General features: G+C 49.3%; 1 protein-coding gene across 1 annotated transcript in view; it reads right to left on the minus strand.

Moving 5' to 3' along the window:
- Nucleotides 1-3423: 3423 nt before the first annotated feature.
- Nucleotides 3424-19485, minus strand: part of kcnq2b (potassium voltage-gated channel, KQT-like subfamily, member 2b) — a 188481-nt gene continuing 172419 nt past the window's right edge. Inside the window, exons 14-16 of the mRNA XM_086005894.1 lie at nucleotides 17827-17958; nucleotides 6840-6963; nucleotides 3424-5372 (exon numbers count right to left, since the gene is read on the minus strand). Coding sequence (XP_085862020.1) covers nucleotides 4605-5372; nucleotides 6840-6963; nucleotides 17827-17958 — 1024 coding nt within the window. The 3' untranslated portion in view covers nucleotides 3424-4604. The remainder of the gene's footprint in view (nucleotides 5373-6839; nucleotides 6964-17826; nucleotides 17959-19485) is intronic.

The raw sequence follows: 19485 nt of genomic DNA on the forward strand, positions 1-19485 counted from the left end.
AATTTGCGCACAGCAAGCTCCCACAAACAGCAATGTGATAATGACCAGATCATCTTTTTTTAGTGATGTTGAGTGAGGGATAAATATTAGCCCCAGGACACCGGGTAGAACTCTCCCTGCTCTTAGAACATAAGAAATAGGAGCAGGAGAAGGCCATACGGCCCCTCAGGTCTGCTCCGCCATTCAATAGGATCATGGCTGATCCGAATCTAGACTCACGTCCACTTCCCTGCCCTCTCCCCGTAACCCCTAATTCCCTTATCTGCTAGGAAACTGTCTATCTCCATTTTAAATTTATTTAATGTCGCAGCTTCCGCAGCTCTCTGGGGTAGCAAATTCCATAGATTTACTACCCTCTGAGTGAAGAAGTTTCTCCTCATCTCAGTTTTGAAAGGGCAGCCCCTTATTCTTAGATTATGCCCCCTAGTTCTAGTCTCACCCATCAGTGGAAACATCCTCACCGCATCCACCTGATCAAGCCCCTTCATAATCTTATATGTTTCGATAAGATCGCCTCTCATTCTTCTGAACTCCAATGAGTAGAGTCCCAACCTACTCAACCTTTCCTCATACGTCAACCCCCTCATCTCCGGAATCAACCGAGTGAACCTTCTCTGAACCGCCTCGAGAGCAAGTATATCAAAATAGTGACCGTGGGATCTTTTACGTCCACCAGAGAGGGCAGACGGTGCCTCGGTTTAACGTCTCATCTGAAAGGTGGCACCTCCAACAGTGTGGCTCTCCTTCAGCACTGCCCCTCCGACAGTGCCGCGCTCCCTCAGTACTGCCCCTCCGACAGTGCAGCGCTCCCTCAGTACTGCCCCTCCAACAGTACAGGAGGGGCCATGAAATAACACTGGCGAGCAAAATAAAGGAAAATCCTAAGATGTTTTATAAGTATATTAAGGGCAAGAGGATAACCAGGGAAAGGGTAGGGCCCATTAGGGACCAAAGTGGCAATCTGTGTGTAGAGCCAGATGATGTAGGCAGGGTTTTAAATGAATTTTTTGCATCTGTGTTCACTATGGAGAGAGACGATGCAGACATAGAAATCGGGCAAGGGGACTGTGACATACTTGAACATATTAGCATCGAGAGGGAGGAGGTGCTAGCGGTTTTAGCAGGCCAAAAAGTGGATAAATCCCCAGGCCCGGACGAGATGTATCCCAGGCTGCTGTGGGAGGCAAAGGAGGAGATTGCAGGGGCTCTGACACAAATTTTCAGAACCTCTCTGGCCACAGGGGATGTACCAGAGGACTGGAGAACAGCTAATGTAGTACCATTATACAAGAAGGGTAGCAGGGATAAACCAGGGAATTACAGGCCAGTGAGCCTAACATCTGTGGTAGGGAAATTATTGGAAAAAATTCTGAGGGACAAAATTAGTCTCCACTTGGAGAGGCAAGGATTAATCGGGGATAGTCAGCATGGCTTTGTCAAGGGTAAATCATGTCTGACAAATCTGATTGAATTTTTCGAGGGGGTGACTAGGGGGGTGGATGAGGGAAATGCTGTGGATGTGGTTTACATGGACTTCAGTAAAGCTTTTGACAAAGTCCCGCATAGGAGACTGGTCAAGAAGGTAAGAGCCCATGGGATCCAGGGTGCCTTGGCGCGTTGGATCCTAAACTGGCTGAGTGGCAGGAGGCAGAGGGTGATGGTCGAAGGTTGCTTTTGTGACTGGAAGCCTGTGTCCAGTGGGGTACCTCAGGGATCGGTGCTGGGTCCCTTGTTGTTTGTGATCTACATAAATGATTTGGATGAGAATGTAAAAGGTATGATCAGTAAGTTCGCAGATGACACGAAAATTGGTGGGGTGGTAAATTGCGAGGAGGAAAGCCTCAGGCTACAGGACGATATAAACGGGTTGGTCAGATGGGTGGAAAAGTGGCAAATGGAATTTAACCCTGAAAAGTGCGAGGTGATGCATTTTGGACGGACAAATAAGGCAAGGGAATACACAATGAGTGGTAGGACCCTAGGAAGTACAGAGGGTCAGAGGGACCTTGGTGTACATGTACATAGATCTCTGAAGGCAGCGGAAAAGGTAGACAAGGTGGTTAAAAAGGCATATGGGATACTTGCCTTCATTAGCCGAGGCATAGAATATAAGAGCAGGGAGGTTATGATGGAGCTGTACAAAATGCTGGTGAGGCCACAGCTGGAGTACTGTGTGCAGTTCTGGTCGCCTCACTATAGGAAGGATGTGATTGCTTTGGAGAGGGTGCAGAGAAGATTCACCAGGATGTTACCTGGGATGGAGCGCCTCAGCTATGAAGAAAGACTAAACCGGCTGGGGTTGTTTTCCTTGGAGCAAAGAAGGCTGAGGGGGGACCTGATTGGAGGTGTACAAAATGATGAGGGGCATAGATAGGGTAGATAAAGAGGAACTTTTCCCCTTAGTAGGGGGGTCAATAACAAGGGGGCATAGATTCAGGGTAAGGGGCAGGAGATTTAGAGGGGATTTGAGGAGGAACTTTTTCACCCAGAGGGTGGTTGGAATCTGGAACTCACTGCCTGAAAGGGTGGTAGAGGCAGGAACCCTCACAACATTCAAGAAGCATTTGGATGAGCACTTGAAATGCCATTGCATACAAGGCTATGGACCAAATGCTGGAAAATGGGATTAGACAGGACAGGGATGGATGGGCGGCGCGGACACGATGGGCCGAAGGGCCTCTTTCTGTGCTGTAAAACTCTATGACTCTATGAGTACAGCACTCCCTCAGTACTGCCCCTCCGACAGTGCGGCGCTCCCTCAGTACTGCCCCTCCGACAGTGCGGCGCTCCCTCAGTACTGCCCCTCCAACAGTGCGGCGCTCCCTCAATACTGACCCTCCAACAGTGCAGCACTCCCTCAGGACTTATCCTCCGACAGTACAGCACTCGCTCAGTACTGACCCTCCAACAGTGCAGTGCTCCCTCAGTACTGACCCTCCGACAGTGCAGCACTCCCTCAGTACTGATCCTCCAGCAGTGCAGTGCTCCCTCAGTACTGATCCTCTGACAATGCGGTGTTCCCTCAGTACTGCCCCTCCGACAGTGCGGCGCTCCCTCAGTACTGAGCCTCCGACAGTACAGTGCTCCCTCAGTACTGACCCTCCGACAGTGCAGCACTCCCTCAGTACTGACCCTCCGACAGTGCAGCGCTCCCTCAATACTGACCCTCCGACAGTGCAGCACTCCCTCAGTACTGACCCTCCGACAGTGCAGCGGAAGCTCCTTCAGTACTGCCCCAGGGTTTTCAGAGTAGTATATTGATAAGTACTGTACAATTTAAAAGTGTGCTAGTTTAAGTTAATTCTATGGGGAATATTGCGATGATGCACAGCCTGTGTAGGAACTGAACCCATAACCTTAGAACCACATCCTACCCAACTGAGAAAACCAGTCACTGGATAAAAGACTGAGAGGAAATTTGGATCAGAGTGAAATTAAATCTTTAATACAGAGACCAAATCTGTTGAGAAGGGGGATTGGGGGCTAAGAGATATTAACAGGACAGTTTGATTTTCTGGGTGGGGGCAGAATCTAGTGTTCCTCAAAGTTGTGGATCAACAGGTTGGTGGGTGGGGCGGGGAAACCATGGAATAAAATCCATGTACACAGACTGTGGGCAGAGTGGACTTGATGGGCCGAACGGCCTTTTCTTGTTCCAGACTTTCTCGTCCTCGCGTACCCTGATATATCAGTTTATTGTTAGATCCTGACCGCCCCCCCCCCCCCAAAGCTCTCTGAGATCAAATAGAAAACACGTTATAGGTAGAGTCATTACGTGAAGGAAATATGCTCGGTGTCACTGCCAGGGAAAGCATTCACCCAGCGGGCGGACTGTACGCCAACGTTTTAATCCCTGCCCCTGACAACTAAAACATTTTATGGTAATGCATTATTAAGTATAAACATGTTTTAGGTCAAAAATACCCAGGAATGCAGTAATACTAAACAAAACATGTTTACCCTATTTTTAATACGACCTTTCTCAATTTTGCCCTACAATGACGCTATATCAAGTGCTATTGCCTCCCTCACCCGGTTCTCCTTCCCCAATTCCTCTTCCTAATTTGAGAGCAATCTGACACTAACTGCATGGCCTTCTCCCTCTGCAGCCCACTGTAATGCTCCACCTTCCCAGAAGTTCACTCCATTTCCAGGAGGTTTTTTATCCCCCTTTGTCCACCTGCGCGTGACATTGAGAAGGCGCCAAACATACATTCATTGGTCACAAAAGCCCGACTACACGGCGGCCCAAATGGGACCGAGCCCGGGTGCTTGCTGGGGCACAAGCCAATTCTTCTTGGGTGGTGGAATCCAGGTGCGATGCAGTGTGAATGGCTGATGGGACAGGATCCAGGCAACTCTCAGCAGCAACCACCTTGGCCCCGCAAGGAGTCCACCAAGAACCCAAACGGACCAGCGTTCCACAGCTGGCAGGCCAGAAGGTGGCCCACGTACAATATACGTCTCTGGTCGCCAAAGTGTTTCCTCGCCACTGTTGCTGCGTTTGTGGAAAAGATCAAGTGTGGTTCTCATCGAACCAGTGACTGGAAACACGACCCCTTTCTCAGTGTCACTTTTCTTCCCCAAGATGAACGGTGGCCTGTCTATTTGGATGAAGACCATGTAAAGTCGCAGTGCGCCCCCTCACTCATAGCTGATCGTGGCGGGGGGCCGCACGGGGTGCATGCTTCTGAGTCAGTGTCAGACTCCCCTTCTGCGATGTACAGTCTGACCTTCGACCAGGGCGTAACCCCACCGTAGGGAGCATTGTTGGCAGTCTCGAGGTTCTCCTTCGATTGCGAGATGCTGAAACCGCTGTATGAGCGCTCGAGTTCCTCGTGATCGACGGAGGGAATGGAGATGGAGGTGTCACTCTCCCTCTCTTTCAGCGCGGCCTCCTGGTGCTTGCAGCAGTGGTCCTCGTGTCGGCCATATTCCGTCCCTCCCTGCCCACAGCCACTGTGACCCGATAGCTTGTCGTTTGAGACAGAGGGCGGAGGCGGGATTCTGACAAAGCTCGTGCCGTCACCTACCGGAGAGGTCATGAAGGTCAGAGAGCCGTGGCTCTGACGACTTAGCCCGTTGACCGAGTGTTGGTGAGACGAGGTTGATGGTGGGCAGCCATTGGGCGCCAATGCTGCCCCTCCGAGTCTGGAGAATGACTTGTGCGTGGTTAGGCTGCACGACCGCATCATTTTGTTGCCGTTTGTGTTCTTCTCACAGAGCTCCCGGTTGTCCACTGGACTGTGGTACGGTGGAGCAGGATCCGGCTCTTTGGAAATGAAGTAGGCCTCAGTCTCCGACTGTGGGATGCCCATCCGTTGCATGTAGATGTTCACCAGGAAATCCAGCTTCTTCTCCATGGAGTGCACCTGGAGGACACAGAGAACCTGTTAACACCGCCCATTAACCATAAGAACATAAGAATTAGGAGCAGATATTGGCCATACAGCTCTGCCATTCAATAATGGTGTGGAGATGCCGGTGTTGGACTGGGGTGGACAAATGTAAGAAGTTACACAACACCAGGTTATAGTCCAGCAGCTTTATTTGAAATCACAAGCTTTCGGAGCACAGCTCCTTCGTCAGCAGCGCTCCGAAAGCTTGTGATTTCAAATAAAGCTGTTGGACTATAACCTGGTGTTGTGTAACTTCTTACATTTGGCCATTCAATAAGATCATGGCTGATCTTCTACCTCAACTCCACTTTCCTGCCCATTCTCCCTATCTCTTGATTCCCCTAGAGTCCAGCCACCCAGACAGTGAAGTTCCACCTTACTCCAGTGAAGTTCCCTTTGACCAATTCCTTGACATTTACAGATCAATTATTGGGTGTAAAACCAGTAACAGAAATGATAAGTGAGCAATCTGCCTTCCTCATCATCTGATAGCCGTCCCTTCGCTCATCTCCAGCTTCTCTCCCTCTGAATCAACCCATCTTGATGTTCTCCATTTTGTTGCCGCTATTAGGGCCAGTGTTCCTGTGACCGAACTCTCTGTTCCTCCGAAACTCCAAAACACACCACTCTACAAGTTCTTCCTCCCCACTCTCTGCATCTTCGCTCTGCTGAAAGACTCATCACACCTTCTCCTACTCTGATTCCTTCTTTCCCACAGATCTATGAAACTCCCAGCCTCCCTCAGTCTTTCCTCCCACCTCATGTCTACAACCCAAGCTTGATGTTACAGACCTGAATCTGCCGGCTATAACGCCTTGGCTTCAGTCTCTCCCGCAAGCAGTGTGAGCATCTTAATTTTATGGGAATTGGCTCCCACTGCCCTATATCTACTTTTATAACAGGACCCGCGGGTCTAACAATCTAACAATTGTCACCTGCACCACATCTCCATGACTTCTCCAAAGATGGATCAAGTTAACACTGGATGAGGTGAGGCTTGGTTCGAATTGTTAAGCTGCTTTCTTCCTCAGTGAGGTGACCGTACAGAGCAAGAAATCTGATCAGATTCACTTGGCTCAATTGACAGCACCTCCCAAACCCGTGTCCTCTACTGCCTAGAAGGACATGGGAACACCACCACCTCCAAGTTCCCCTCCAAGTCACATACCATCCTGACTTAGAAATATATCGCCTATTCTACCTAGATAATCTACCCATGGCCCTCCCAGAATCCATCGGAATTCCAACGTAACATAGGCCAACCGGCATAGACCTGTTGGGCCGAATGGCCTATTTCTGTTCTGTAAATTCGATGTCATTCTATATGACCAGATTCTGGCCCTTTACAGAACAGAATTTCAGGCCCCAAGTCTTTAACTTGTTGGTGGCATATCTCCTCATTATCTGGGGAGTTTTTAACATGCAGGTGACAATCTTTACCTGTCTTTCCATTTTCCCGAGCCGCCCCATCATGCTTGGATCTTCGGAAACCTCCGACTCCGCCGGGATCTTGGAGCGATCCTTCTCTTGCAACTGGGGGCCTCGGCCAACGATTTGGTCGACTCTACCATGGGAGGCACACAGACACCTCAGGTAATAGATTAGAAGGTAAATCTGCCCTTGATACACAAGGTCTAGCCCAATAGTCAGCAAAGAGGTTTGTGTCAGCAAGTCAGAAAATGCAAGGTAACCGGTTAAAGATTATCAGAGCTTTTTGACAGGACAGATCTATCTCAAGGCAAACAAAAGGATTCTTTTCCGGGAGGGGTTGGGTGGGTATTTTTCTTTCTTTTTTGTGAAGGGGGGGTGGGAGGGGGTGGAGCAAAACCCTAAAATATAACTCACAGATATTAGACAGACGTTACTGAGAGATGCTTCATATGCAGTTGCGCAGACTGTCAGCGACATGCACACAGGTACAAAGCGATGAAAGGTTGGGAATGGAGACATTGATAAGCAACAGCAGCCCATGACAAGGGGAATCGTGTCTGCCAAAGGATAGTGGGCAAAGGCTGGCACTCAATGACCCACTGGCCGTTATAACCTACCTCGGCATCTATACATCGGCGTAACGGATTCAAAACGGGTATCCACAATGGATGATCTCGGGGAGCGGGGAATGGCCCTGCTCATAGATCCAGAGATCCACACCCAGAGACAGCCACTGGAAATCCAGCAGCCATGCTTTGAATTGACTGGACCTGCATCCAGCCAAGGCTTTCTATGCAGAATAATCATTACACGTCCAATCAGGGATGGCGGTGTTTGGATGCTTGGTAATATTAATCTGTATATACAACAGCCACAGTTCCTAATTGGAGGAGTTAATGGAGAACAGCTTGGGCATTGGTCAAATAATCAGTACTGGGTGTTGCAACGGTCTGTTGGTGAATGTTCAGTTTCTTTAAAAAGCAAAAAAGAGAGACCTGCATTTCTACAGCCTCTTTCACCTTAGGATGTCCCAAAGCACTTTACAGCCAATAAAGTACGTTTTAGAAGTGTAGTCACTGTTGTAATGTAGGAAACGCGGCAGATAATTTGCGCACAGCAAGCTCCCACAAACAGCAATGTGATAACGACCAGATAATCTGTTTTAGTGATGTTGGTTGAGGGATAAATATTGGCCCCAGGACACCGGGGAGAACGCCCCTGCTCTTTTTCGAAATAGTGCCATGGGATCTTTCACGTTCACCTGAGAGAGCAGACGGAGCCTCGGTTTGACGTCTCATCCAAAAGACGGCACCTCCGACAGTGCGGCGCTCCCTCAGTACTGACCCTCCGACAGTGCAGCGCTCCCTCAGTACTGCCCCTCCGACAGTGGGGCGCTCCCTCAGTACTGCCCCTCCAACAGTGGGGCGTTCCCTCAGTACTGCCCCTCCGACAGTGCGGCGCTCCCTCAGTACTGACCCTCCGACAGTGGGGCGCTCCCTCAGTACTGCCCCTCCGACAGTGCGGCGCTCCCTCAGTACTGCCCCTCCGACAGTGCGGCGCTCCCTCAGTACTGACCCTCCGACAGTGCGGCGCTCCCTCAGTATTGCCCCTCCGACAGTGCGGCGCTCCCTCAGTACTGCCCCTCCGACAGTGCGGCGCTCCCTCAGTACTGCCCCTCCGACAGTGCGGCACTCCCTCAGTATTGCCCCTCCGACAGTGCGGCGCTCCCTCAGTATTGCCCCTCCGACAGTGCGGCGCTCCCTCAGTACTGCCCCTCCGACAGTGCGGCGCTCCCTCAGTACTGCACTGGAGTGTCAGCGTGGATATTGTGCCCAAGTCTCAGGAATGGGACTTGAACCCACAACCTTCTGATTCAGAAGCGAGAGTGCTGCCCACTGAGCCACGGCTGTCAGGCAACGCTTTCCAATTCGGGAACCCAGTGGCATCATCAGGCACTGCCAGGGCAGGTTAGATCTTTCTCTACTCTTGCCCAGCAATGCGCCTCAACGCCAATCTCAGAAGCGTGACCCGACTGATAGTTTCCATTTCCCGCACCAGCCGCCTTTGTGGCTTGGAGTGAATTGAGGCCCAAGAAGGAACTGGCTTCAGATCTGTAGATCAACTCACTTCGTGCAGGAGCCGAACCTCACAGCCGGCAGGAGAGAAGCCGTCATCTCATGGTTCGAGCTTGATTTGGACCCAGTGTCCCCAGGGACAACAGTGGTGTGTGACTTACTGCTCCCTCCTAAGGTGCTGCAGAGAAAGACTCCGGCTCGGGGATGGGGTGGGATGGGATGGGATGGGATGGGATGGGCCTGCCCCTGCCGGGAGTGCTTCCTCTCAGTGACAAAGCAGCACTCACAGTTGTGGGCACAACGCCTGCTGTTGGGAATGCTGGGTAAATTCCTCAATCTCGCGTTTCCCAACGGGGACACTCACTCGAAGGGAGTGAGGCTCGGAGAGTTGGAGCGAGCAATCTGAAACCCTTTCTCTGACCCGTACTCCCTTCACTAAAGGAAGGCGCGTGAAGCGCGGCAATGGCAGTCCTAGGCCAGAGACAAATGGGAGTGAAGGCAAAAATGATTCATTCAATTACTGGGCACTGGGCTCCCCTAATGGCTCAATGGATTGGGGTGGGAGGGGGGTGAGGACCATGGCTGTCCAGTAAGATTAGGAAGCTCCCCAGTCGGCTCCGTTGTCTGTGCTGAGTTCGGTGATCTTAACTGGATCAACAGTTGGGTTGCCTCATTGGGCCCGAGTTGGAGAGAAGAAAAATATCCCTCCACGGCCTCGCCCGCTCCCTATCTCTGGAACCTCCTCCAGCCCCACAACCCCCCGAGATCTCTGCGCTCCTGCAATTCCGGTCTCTTGCGCATCCTCAATTTCCATCGCTCCACCATTGGTGGCCGTGCCTTCAGCCGCCTGGGTCCTAAGCTCTGGAATTCCCTCCCTAAACCTCTCCGCCTCTCTCTCCTCCTTTAAGACACTCCTTAAAACCGACCTCTTTGACCAAGCTTTTGGTCACCTGTCCTAATATGTGGCTCGGTGTCAAATTTTGTCTGATAATCGCTCCTGTGAAGCACCTTGGGATGTTTTATTACTGTGAAATGGTACCTCCTACTGGTCACCAGCGCTGGAACAGGAAAGAAAGCATAAGAACATAAGAAATAGGAGCAGGAGTCGGCCATTCGGCCCCTCGAGCCTGCTCCGCCATTCAATGAGATTGTGGCTGATCTTCGACCTCATCTCCACTTTCCCGCACTATCCCCATATTCCTTGATTCCCTTAATATCCAAAAATTTATCGATCTCTGTCTTGAATATACTCAACGACTGAGCCTCCACAGCCCTCTGGGTAGAGAATTCCACAGGTTCACCACCCTCTGAGTGAAGAAATTTCTCCTCATCTCAGTCCTAAATGGCTGACCCCTTATTCTGAGATTGTGACCCCTGGTTCTAGACTCCCCAGCCAGGGGAAACATCCTCCCTGCATCTACCCTGTCAAGCCCTGTAAGAATTTTGCATGTTTCAATGAGATCACCTCTCATTCTTCTAAACTCTAGAGAATATAGGCCTAGTCTACTCAATCTCTCCTCATAGGACAATCCCCCATCCCAGGAACCAGTCTGGTGAACCTTCGTTACACTCCCTCTATGGCAAGTACATCCTTCCTTAGGTAAGGAGACCAAAACTGTACACAATACTGTTGTCGAATTACAGTATGCAGACGACGCTTGCGTCTGCGCTCACTCGGAGGTCGAACTCCAAACCATCGTCAACACCTTTGTAAGATTTAGGCCTAAATCTTACACCTTCACCGAAGCGTACGAGAGCATGGGCCTTACACTAAACATCTGTAAGACAAAGGTCCTCTACCAACCTGCCCCCGCCACACAGTGCTGCCCCCCGATTATCAAAATCCACGACAAGGCCTTGGACAACGTGGACCACTTTCCATACCTCGGGAGCCCACTGTCAACAAGGGCAGACATTGATGACGAAGTCCAACACCGCCTTCAGTGTGCCAGTGCAGCCTTCGGTCGCCTGAGGAAGAGAGTGTTTGAAGACCAGAACCTCAAACCTGGCACTAAGCTCATGGTCTACGGCAGCAGTGATACCTGCCCTGCTGTATGCCTCAGAGACATGGACCATGTTCAGCAGGCACCTCAAAGCACTGGAGAGGTACCACCAACGCTGCCTCCGCAAGATCCTGCAAATCCATTGGCTGGATAGGCGCACCAACGTCAGTGTCCTCGCTCAAGCCAACATCCCCAGCATCGAAGCTTTGACCACGCTCGGTCAGCTCCAATGGCCGGGCCACATCGTCCGCATACCCGAAACGAGACTCCCTAAACAAGCGCTCCACTCAGAGCTCCGACATGGCAAGAGAGCCCCAGGTGGGCAGAGGAAACGCTTCAAGGACACCCTCTGAACACCAACATTTCCCAATCTCTCACCATTTAAAAAATACAACAACTTGTATTTATATAGCACCTTTAACATAGTAAAGCATCCCAAGGCACTTCACAGGAGTGATTATCAGACAAAATTTGACACCGAGCCAAAGAAGGAGATATTAGGACAGGTGACCAAAAGCTTGGTCAAAGAGGTAGATTTTAAGCAGCGTCTTAAAGGAGGAGAGAGAGGCGGAGAGGTTCAGGGAGGGAATTTCAGAGCTTGGGGCCCAGGCGGCTGAAGGCACGGCCGCCAATGGTGGAGTGAAGGAAGTGGGGGATTCGCAAGAGGACAGAATTGGAGGAGCGCAGAGATCTCGGAGGGTTGTAGGGCTGGATGAGGTTACAGAGATAGGGAGGGGCGAGGCCGTGGAGGGATTTGAAAACGAGAAGAATTTTAAAATTCACCAGAAATAAACTAGTCCACTGAACCACCTCAGCAAGCTGATTAAACATTTCCAATCCCAGGAACCACTCTCCACGTACAGGTCCATGCAGGACAGCGTTAGTGGAGATCCGGTGATTGGCTAGGCAGTCCAATCATTGGTACTCTCTGCCCAGTGAACGTATTTGTTGCTTTCTTTTTCCAAAGCCATTGTTGGGTCTTTGAGCAATGTTGAATTTGGTTGTGCACCATTTGCCCAACCCGAGCATCAGCATGCCAACATCATTTGGGTCTCTTTGGGTGTAAGAGATCCTGTCACAGCTCGCAGTGCCATAGCCTCATAGTCTATCCATGCTTCACTGTGTTTCATGCTTGCATGCAAATGACAATCAGCAACTTCAAATGCAAAGTGCAAAAGATTTTGGTTCTGGCTCACTTCCTGCCATCAGGATCACAAACATTCCCAATCAGTTAAAAGAAATCAAAAAGCTTTTTCTGTTTTCCACAGTGCAGCTCAAGCACTTTCAGCTAAACCCCTTCAGCGATCCACTCACGGATTACCTACCCTCTCACCCGAGATCACTGGACTGCAACACCGAGCCGGTGCTGAGTGAATCTTAAACTTAACTTGAAGCAAATCTTGAATAGATTTTTTACATTTTTTGTTTTTTTAAATCTATACCGTAAATCCCCTGGCGAAGGGGGTTGGCTGTTTAAATCATAACATTGGAGTGAAAAGAAATAAGCATTCTGTTGATGAATCCTAACCTAGGAGAGTATTGGATTGAATCTTTGAAGTGGTGAGGACGCCTTTTAGCTTCTTATGCCGGGGGGTTGAAGGGGTGGGGGGACCCACAATCATATCTATCCTGGCAGAGTAAAATACAAGAGAACACCAGCAGAATGCAGAATGAAGCAACATGAGGAGACGGAAGGAAATCACATCATCACAATAAGAATATCAACCAAACAACATGGCCAGTGTCCGGAGGGCTAGCGGGAAAGGTTGTATTGAAAGAATCCGTTTGACGCTCAGGGCTCTGTTTTGTGATCTCTCCAGAAACTTGCTGAGACAGTCAGCATCCGGAGAAGGTCAACAAGGCAGCCCCGAATCAGTTACCGGCTGCCATCCTCTACCATAGCCCTGTGTAGTTCTGGCCATCCTGTACCATAGCCCCGTGTAGTTCTGGCCATCCTCTACCATAGCCCCGTGTAGTTCTGGCCATCCTCTACCATAGCCCTGTGTAGTTCTGGCCATCCTCTACCATAGCCCTGTGTAGTTCTGGCCATCCTCTACCATAGCCCCGTGTAGTTCTGGCCATCCTCTACCGTAGCCCCGTGTAGTTCTGGCCATCCTGTACCATAGCCCCGTGTAGTTCTGGCCATCCTCTACCATAGCCCCGTGTAGTTCTGGCCATCGTGTACCATAGCCCTGTGTAGTGCTGGCCATCCTGTACCATAGCCCCGTGTAGTTCTGGCCTTCTAATAGTTACATCTCTCTGTTTGATGACTACACGTTTAACTTTCCTCTAATAAATCTGTGAGCGTCAGACTCTGTCTAGAACTCTCAGGCCTGGCACAGAGGCAACAGCTGTGAGCCTGACCGCTCTATAATTAATCGACGGGCACCAGAGAACTCAACAGAGCGCAAACGTGCAACTCAATCTGGCAAAATTTTTTGCGAGAGGCCAAACGTGCAAGTTTCCTTTTAATCGTTTTACAAAATGAGCAAGCGTTTTCTTTCCAAACTTTGCGAAATGATGAAACGTTCTGTTATGAGGATCGCACCTGAGCAAAGGTGATGGAAGGACTTTGGTCGATGGGCTGTTGGGAGTCCCGAGGTCTAACCCTGGCCTTCTCTGCCTGTGACGCTCTCACTCGATGCTGGGAGTTAGGGTTAGGAAGACTCTCCGAATGGCAGTGTTGCGAGGCGAGTGCCTGCCCTGCTGTCCACTTCTGCCTGGTGTTTAGCGTTTGCCAGTCAGAATAGTCCCAGTGACGTAATCTGTCACAACAGTGATACCCAGAAGCTTTCGAATCGGAGCTGCCCGTTCGTGTCAAGAATAAACCAAAGTCATGAGGTGTAGGAATAGGCAGTAACTGCACGTGTTGCTAGCCTCTGCTTAGCAACAGGAGGAGGCCATTCAGCCCCTCCAGCCTGTTCCACCATTCATGGCCAATCTGTATCTTAACTCCATCTACCCGCCTTGGTTCTGTATCCCTTAATACCCTCGCCCAACAAAAATCTATCAATCTCAGTTTGAAATTTTCAATTGACCCCCCAGCCTCAACCGCTTTTTGGGGGAGAGTTCCAGATTTCCACCTCCCTTTGTGTGAAGAAGTGCTTCCTGACATCACCCCTGAACGGCCTGGCTCTAATTTTAAGGTTCTGCCCCCTTGTTCTGGACTCCACCCACCAGAGGAAATAGTCTCTCTCTCTCGACCCGATCGAATCCTTTAATCATTTTAAACACCTCGCTCAGTCTGGCCTACATGTGACTCCAGTCCCACACTAAGGTGGTTGGTTCTTCACTGCCCTCTGAAGTGATCTGGCAAGCCATTCCATTGTAGCAAACTGCCAGGGCAATGAGGGATGGGAAAATAAATGCCCACATCCCCAGACTGTGTTCAAAAAAAGCTCCTCAATGAATAATCCAAATTCTAATTGAAGGCTTCAACAACCAGCAAACTGACCCAAAGTTCCCATTCCAAGGAGCAATAGATAAATCCGATATCGAACTTCGGTTAGACTGCACTCGGAGCACTGCGCTCAATTCTGACCTCCATACTATAAAAAGGATATCGAGACACTGGAGAAGGTGCAAAAATGATTTACAAGGATGATACCAGAACTGAGAGGTTATAACTATCAGGAAAGTTTGAACAGGCTGGGCCTCTTTTCTCTAGAAAAGAGAAGGCTGAGGGGTGACCTGATAGAGGTCTTTAAGCTTATGACAGGGTTCGATAGGGTAGACATAGAGAGGATGTTTCCACTTGTGAGTGAGTCCAGAACTAGGGGCCAAAATATAAGATAATCACTAATAAATCCAATAGGGAATTCAGGAGAAACTTCTTTACCCAGAGAGTGGTGAGAATGTGGGACTCGCTGCCACAGGGAGTGGTTGAGGCGAAGAGCATCAATACTTTTAAGGGGAAACTAGATAAACACATGAGGGAGAAAGGAATAGAAGGATATGCTGATAGGGTGAGAAGAGGAGGGGTGAGAGGAGGCTGGTGTGGAGCAGAAACACCGGCACGGACCCGTTGGGTCAAATAGCCTGTTTCTGTTAATTCTATTTATATTTCCTGATAAGGTTTCGGGGTTGGGGAGGTTTAATACTCTTTAATCCAGAGGGGAATTTCTTTGGTTGGTGTAGTACCGGCGCCTTGCCAGGAGATGGTGGTGTTTGGTGTTGCTCTGTGCGCTGGTCACTCCTTGTCCACCTCACTTCGCCCTTTCCTCCCACCACATTAAAAATCATATTTGTCAAAAAAGATTTTTTGATATAAAAATGAAATAACTATGTCGAATGATAAAATGTTTATTAATCCGCAGGTTCATTGATACTCCAGTTTTGTTTGCTTTAAGCTCATGCACGGTTGGGCTTATACTCACTGGAGTGTAGAAGATTGAGAGGGGATCTCATCGAAACCTATAAAATTCTGTCAGGCCTGGACAGACTAGATGCAGGAAGGATGTTTCTGATGGCCGGTGAGTCCAGAACCAAGGGTCATAGTCAAAGGATAAGGGGTAAGCCATTTAGGACTGAAATGAGGAGGAATTTCTTCACCCAGAGAGTGGTGAACCTGTGGAATTCTCTGCCACAGAGGGCGGTGGAGGCCAGTTCATTAAATATATTCAAGAATGAGTTGGATATATTTCTTGAGGCAAAAGGGATCAAGTGATATAGGGAGAAGGCAGGGACAGGGTACTGAGTTTGGATGATCAGCCATGATCTCATTGAATGGCGGAGCAGGCTCGAGGGACCGAATGGCCGACTCCTGCTCCTATCTTCTATGTTTCTATGTTTCTATGACACTGAAACAAACACTAATATTACAGTAATAAATCTACTCAAACACCAGGGATTGAATTGTTACTGTAAGAATATATTGGCCTTGGAGAGAGTGCAGCGTAGGTTTACCAGAATGATGCCCAGACTCCAAGGGTTAAATTACGAGGAGCGATTACACAAACTAGGGTTGTATTCCCTGGAATTCAGAGGGTTAAGGGGTGATCTGATCGAAGTTTTTAAGATACTAAGGGGAACAGATAGGGTAGATAGAGAGAAGTGATTTCTGCTGGTTGGGGATTCTTGGACTTGGGGGCAGAGTCTAAAAATTAGAGCCAGACCTTTCAGGAGTGAAGTTGGGAAACACTTCGACACACAAAGGACGGCAGAAGTTTGGAACTCTCTTCCACAAATGGCAATTGATGCTGGATCAATTGTTAATTTTAAATCGGAGGGTGATAGCTTTCTGTGAACCAGAGGTATTCAGGGATCGGGGCCAATGGAGTTAGGTCACAGATCAGCCATGATCTCATTGAATGCGAACAGGCTCAAGGGGCTGAATGGCCTCCTCATGTTCCCATGTTCCTAATATTAACCCGAAACTAGATTAAAACCTAAAATACAAAACTTAATTTAAATCATCTAAATTAGTCTTAAAAGTTTAAAGAATCTGCTCACCCTTTTTCCATTTCTCTCTTTTTTCCCATTTCCTTGCTGCTGTTTTCCTGTTTCTCTTTTGGAGATTTTTTCCCCCCAGGGAATCTATCTTCTAACTCTTGCCTGACCTTAAAAATAACTTCAAATTTGATATCTTTTCCTTCTGGCTTATTTGTTTTAGAGATGGGCTTCCATTGGCTGTCAACTGTGTAACAAGACCCGTCCTCAATAGAGACCAGCCAGCATGCCTTTAACCTTATTATAGGACAGAGAGTGACTGAGGGGTTAAACCCTCGAACTCACAGCGGAGGGGTGAGGGGGGAATTTGAAGCTTTTCCCCCGCAGAATGTTCCTTCTTTAGGTTCAATTGGAGCCAATTATTGTGGTGGGGGCATAATTATTTCTTACTAAAAATATATTAAAAATCTTAAGTCAGTGCAGTCTACCATTATAAATTCCAATTATCAACATTTATACTGGAATCTGTCTATGTAAACTGGTCACGCTGTAATTACACCCTCCCACCAGTGGCGGCGTTAATAATGCATTGTGTGTTACAATGCTTCAGTCACAAGGCAGTGTATTGACTCACTCACCACAAGCAACTCCACAGGAGATCAAAAGAAAATAGGGATTGCCCGATGAAAATAGACCCAGTTCCATCCCATTTGCCTTCTCCCATCCTGGGAGTCACACAATCCAACGATAATGGAGTTGTTGACCAATCACAGCGATCAATCTCGATCAATGAATCTACAACAGACCCAGACACGAGGCGAGGAAAACCCCCAGTGAGGGAGAGCTTTGGGAACCAGAGGTCCAGAGTCACCTGTTCCTCCCGAGCTCGCTGCACTCCCCACACGTCACCTCTCACATTAAAGAAAGACTTGCATTTCGATAGCGCCTTTCACAACTTCCGCACGTCTCAAAGCGCTTCACAGTCAATGAGGTACTTTTTGAAGTGGAGTCACTGTTGTAATGTAGGAAACGCGGTGGCTAATTTGCGCACAGCAAGATCCCACAAACAGCAGAAGATAAATGACCAGATCATCTGTTCTTTTTTTACTGATGTTGGTTGAGGGAGAACTAATGGTCAGGACACCGGGGAGAACTCCCCTGCTCATCTTCAAATAGTGGCCGTGGGATCTTTTATGTCCACCTGAGAAGGCATAGGGGGCCTCGGGTTAATTTTTCGTCCAAAAGACGGCACCTCCGACAATGCAGCGCTCCCTCAGCACTGCACCGGGAGTGTCGGCTTGCATATTGTGCTCAAGTCTCATGCACTATATCCCCAAAATGAGATCAACTGGTAATATATTACACTTAGGTATTGTTTGGACTCCAATCTAATGTGAAGTGTGACGAGTGTGTTGTGTCGGGTCGGTGATTGTCCTTCACATGTACTGTGGGGGAAGCTGGTTGAGGGCACAGAGGAGAGATGGTGCGTGGGGGGGGGTTAGAGAGTTAAATATAAGAGAGGGCCCTTGCCTGGATTGCAGGTTCTTGATCCTCGACAGCATGTCCAGGTGTCCCGCAGAGTACTGTTCGATCACATCCATGACGTCGTAAGGCCGCAAACTCTCCTTGAACTTCCGCTTGGAAACGAGAAATCGCATAATGCTACGAAGAAAGTTCTCAGAGAGTTAGGGGTGGGGAGGGGAATAGCACAGACCAGGCAGAAAGAGCGACGAGTCAGTCAGCGCCACGTGGGATTTCTCCCCTCCCTTTCCTTGAAAGCGCTGAACCTTGCTGCGGTTACGAGCCATTCTGCGGGGCACTTCTTAACCATTCATCACTCGGTGAGCCTCGGCAGCGGGTGCCGGGAGCGGCTATTTGACCACAGGTGGCCTCGCGGCCGAGCCCGGTTCTGACAATTACCTGATGCTCGCCTTCCTGCGTTGGGTCACTGGACAATAATCAGCCCCAGGAACCCTGGCTTTCCCCCCATTCCCCCAATTTGACACCGAGGCCAGCTGTCGCCACACCCAGCAAAATCAACCCAAACATTCCCTTCCTCCTCCCTCCTCCCTCCTCTCCCTTGGGCCGATTTTTTAAACTCGTTTCGCCCGGCGTAAACCGGGGCTTGAAATGGCAGAGGGTCACATGCCGCCACGGTTATGCCGGCGCTCCAGCTGCCACCATCTTAGGGAAGGCGTCCCGAAACTGGCGAGTGGAGCATCCGCCTGCTCCAGGTGGCAGATCGGAAAGGCAGGGCAACTAAAGTCAGGGCTCCCTGGAGGATGAAAGACATAGAGAGTAAGATGAAGCAGAAAAAGAGCGCGTATGACAGATGTCAGGTTGAGAATACATCTGAGAATCAGGCTGAATATAGAAAGTTCAGAGGAGAAGTGACAAAGAAAATAAGAGGGGCAAAGAGAGGGTATGAGAATAGAATGGCAGCCAACATAAAAGGGAACCCAAAGGTCTTCTATAGGCATATAAATAGTAAACAGGTAGTAAGAGGAGGGGTGGGGCCGATTAGGGACCAAAAAGGAGACCTATGCATGGAGGCAGAGGGTATGGTTGAGGTACTAAACGAGTACTTTGCATCTGTCTTCACCGAGGAAGAGGATGGTGCCATAGACATAGTGAAGGAGGAGGTAGTGGAGATACTGGATGGGATAAAAATTGATAAGAGGAGGTACTAGAAAGTAAATAAGTCACCAGGAGCGGCTGGGATGCATCCAAGGATGCTGAGGAAATTGAGGGAGGAAATCGCGGAGGTACTGGCCATAATATTCCAATCCTCCATAGATGTGGGGGTGGTGCCAGAGGACTGGAGAATTGCAAATGTTACACCATTGTTCAAAAAAGGGTGCAAGGATAAACCCAGCAACTACAGGCCAGTCAGTTTAACCCCGGTAGTGGGGAAGCTTTTAGAAACAGTAATCAGGGGCAAAATTAACAGTCACTTGGACAAGTGTGGATTAATTAAGGAAAGCCAGCATGGATTTGTTAAAGGCAAACCGTGTTTAACTAACTTGATTGAGTTCGTTGATGAGGTAACAGAGGGATGATGAGGGCAATGCGGTTGACGTGGTGTACATGGATTTCCAAAAGACGTTCGACAAAGTGCCACATAATAGGCTTGTCAGCAAAGTTGAAGCCCATGGAATAAAAGGGTCAGTGGGCATGGATACGGAATTG

The sequence above is a fragment of the Somniosus microcephalus genome, chromosome 13 (genome assembly GCF_052327205.1).
Source record: "Somniosus microcephalus isolate GS21.2 chromosome 13, FLI_Smic_1.0, whole genome shotgun sequence".
In the NCBI taxonomy this organism is placed as follows: domain Eukaryota; kingdom Metazoa; phylum Chordata; class Chondrichthyes; order Squaliformes; family Somniosidae; genus Somniosus; species Somniosus microcephalus.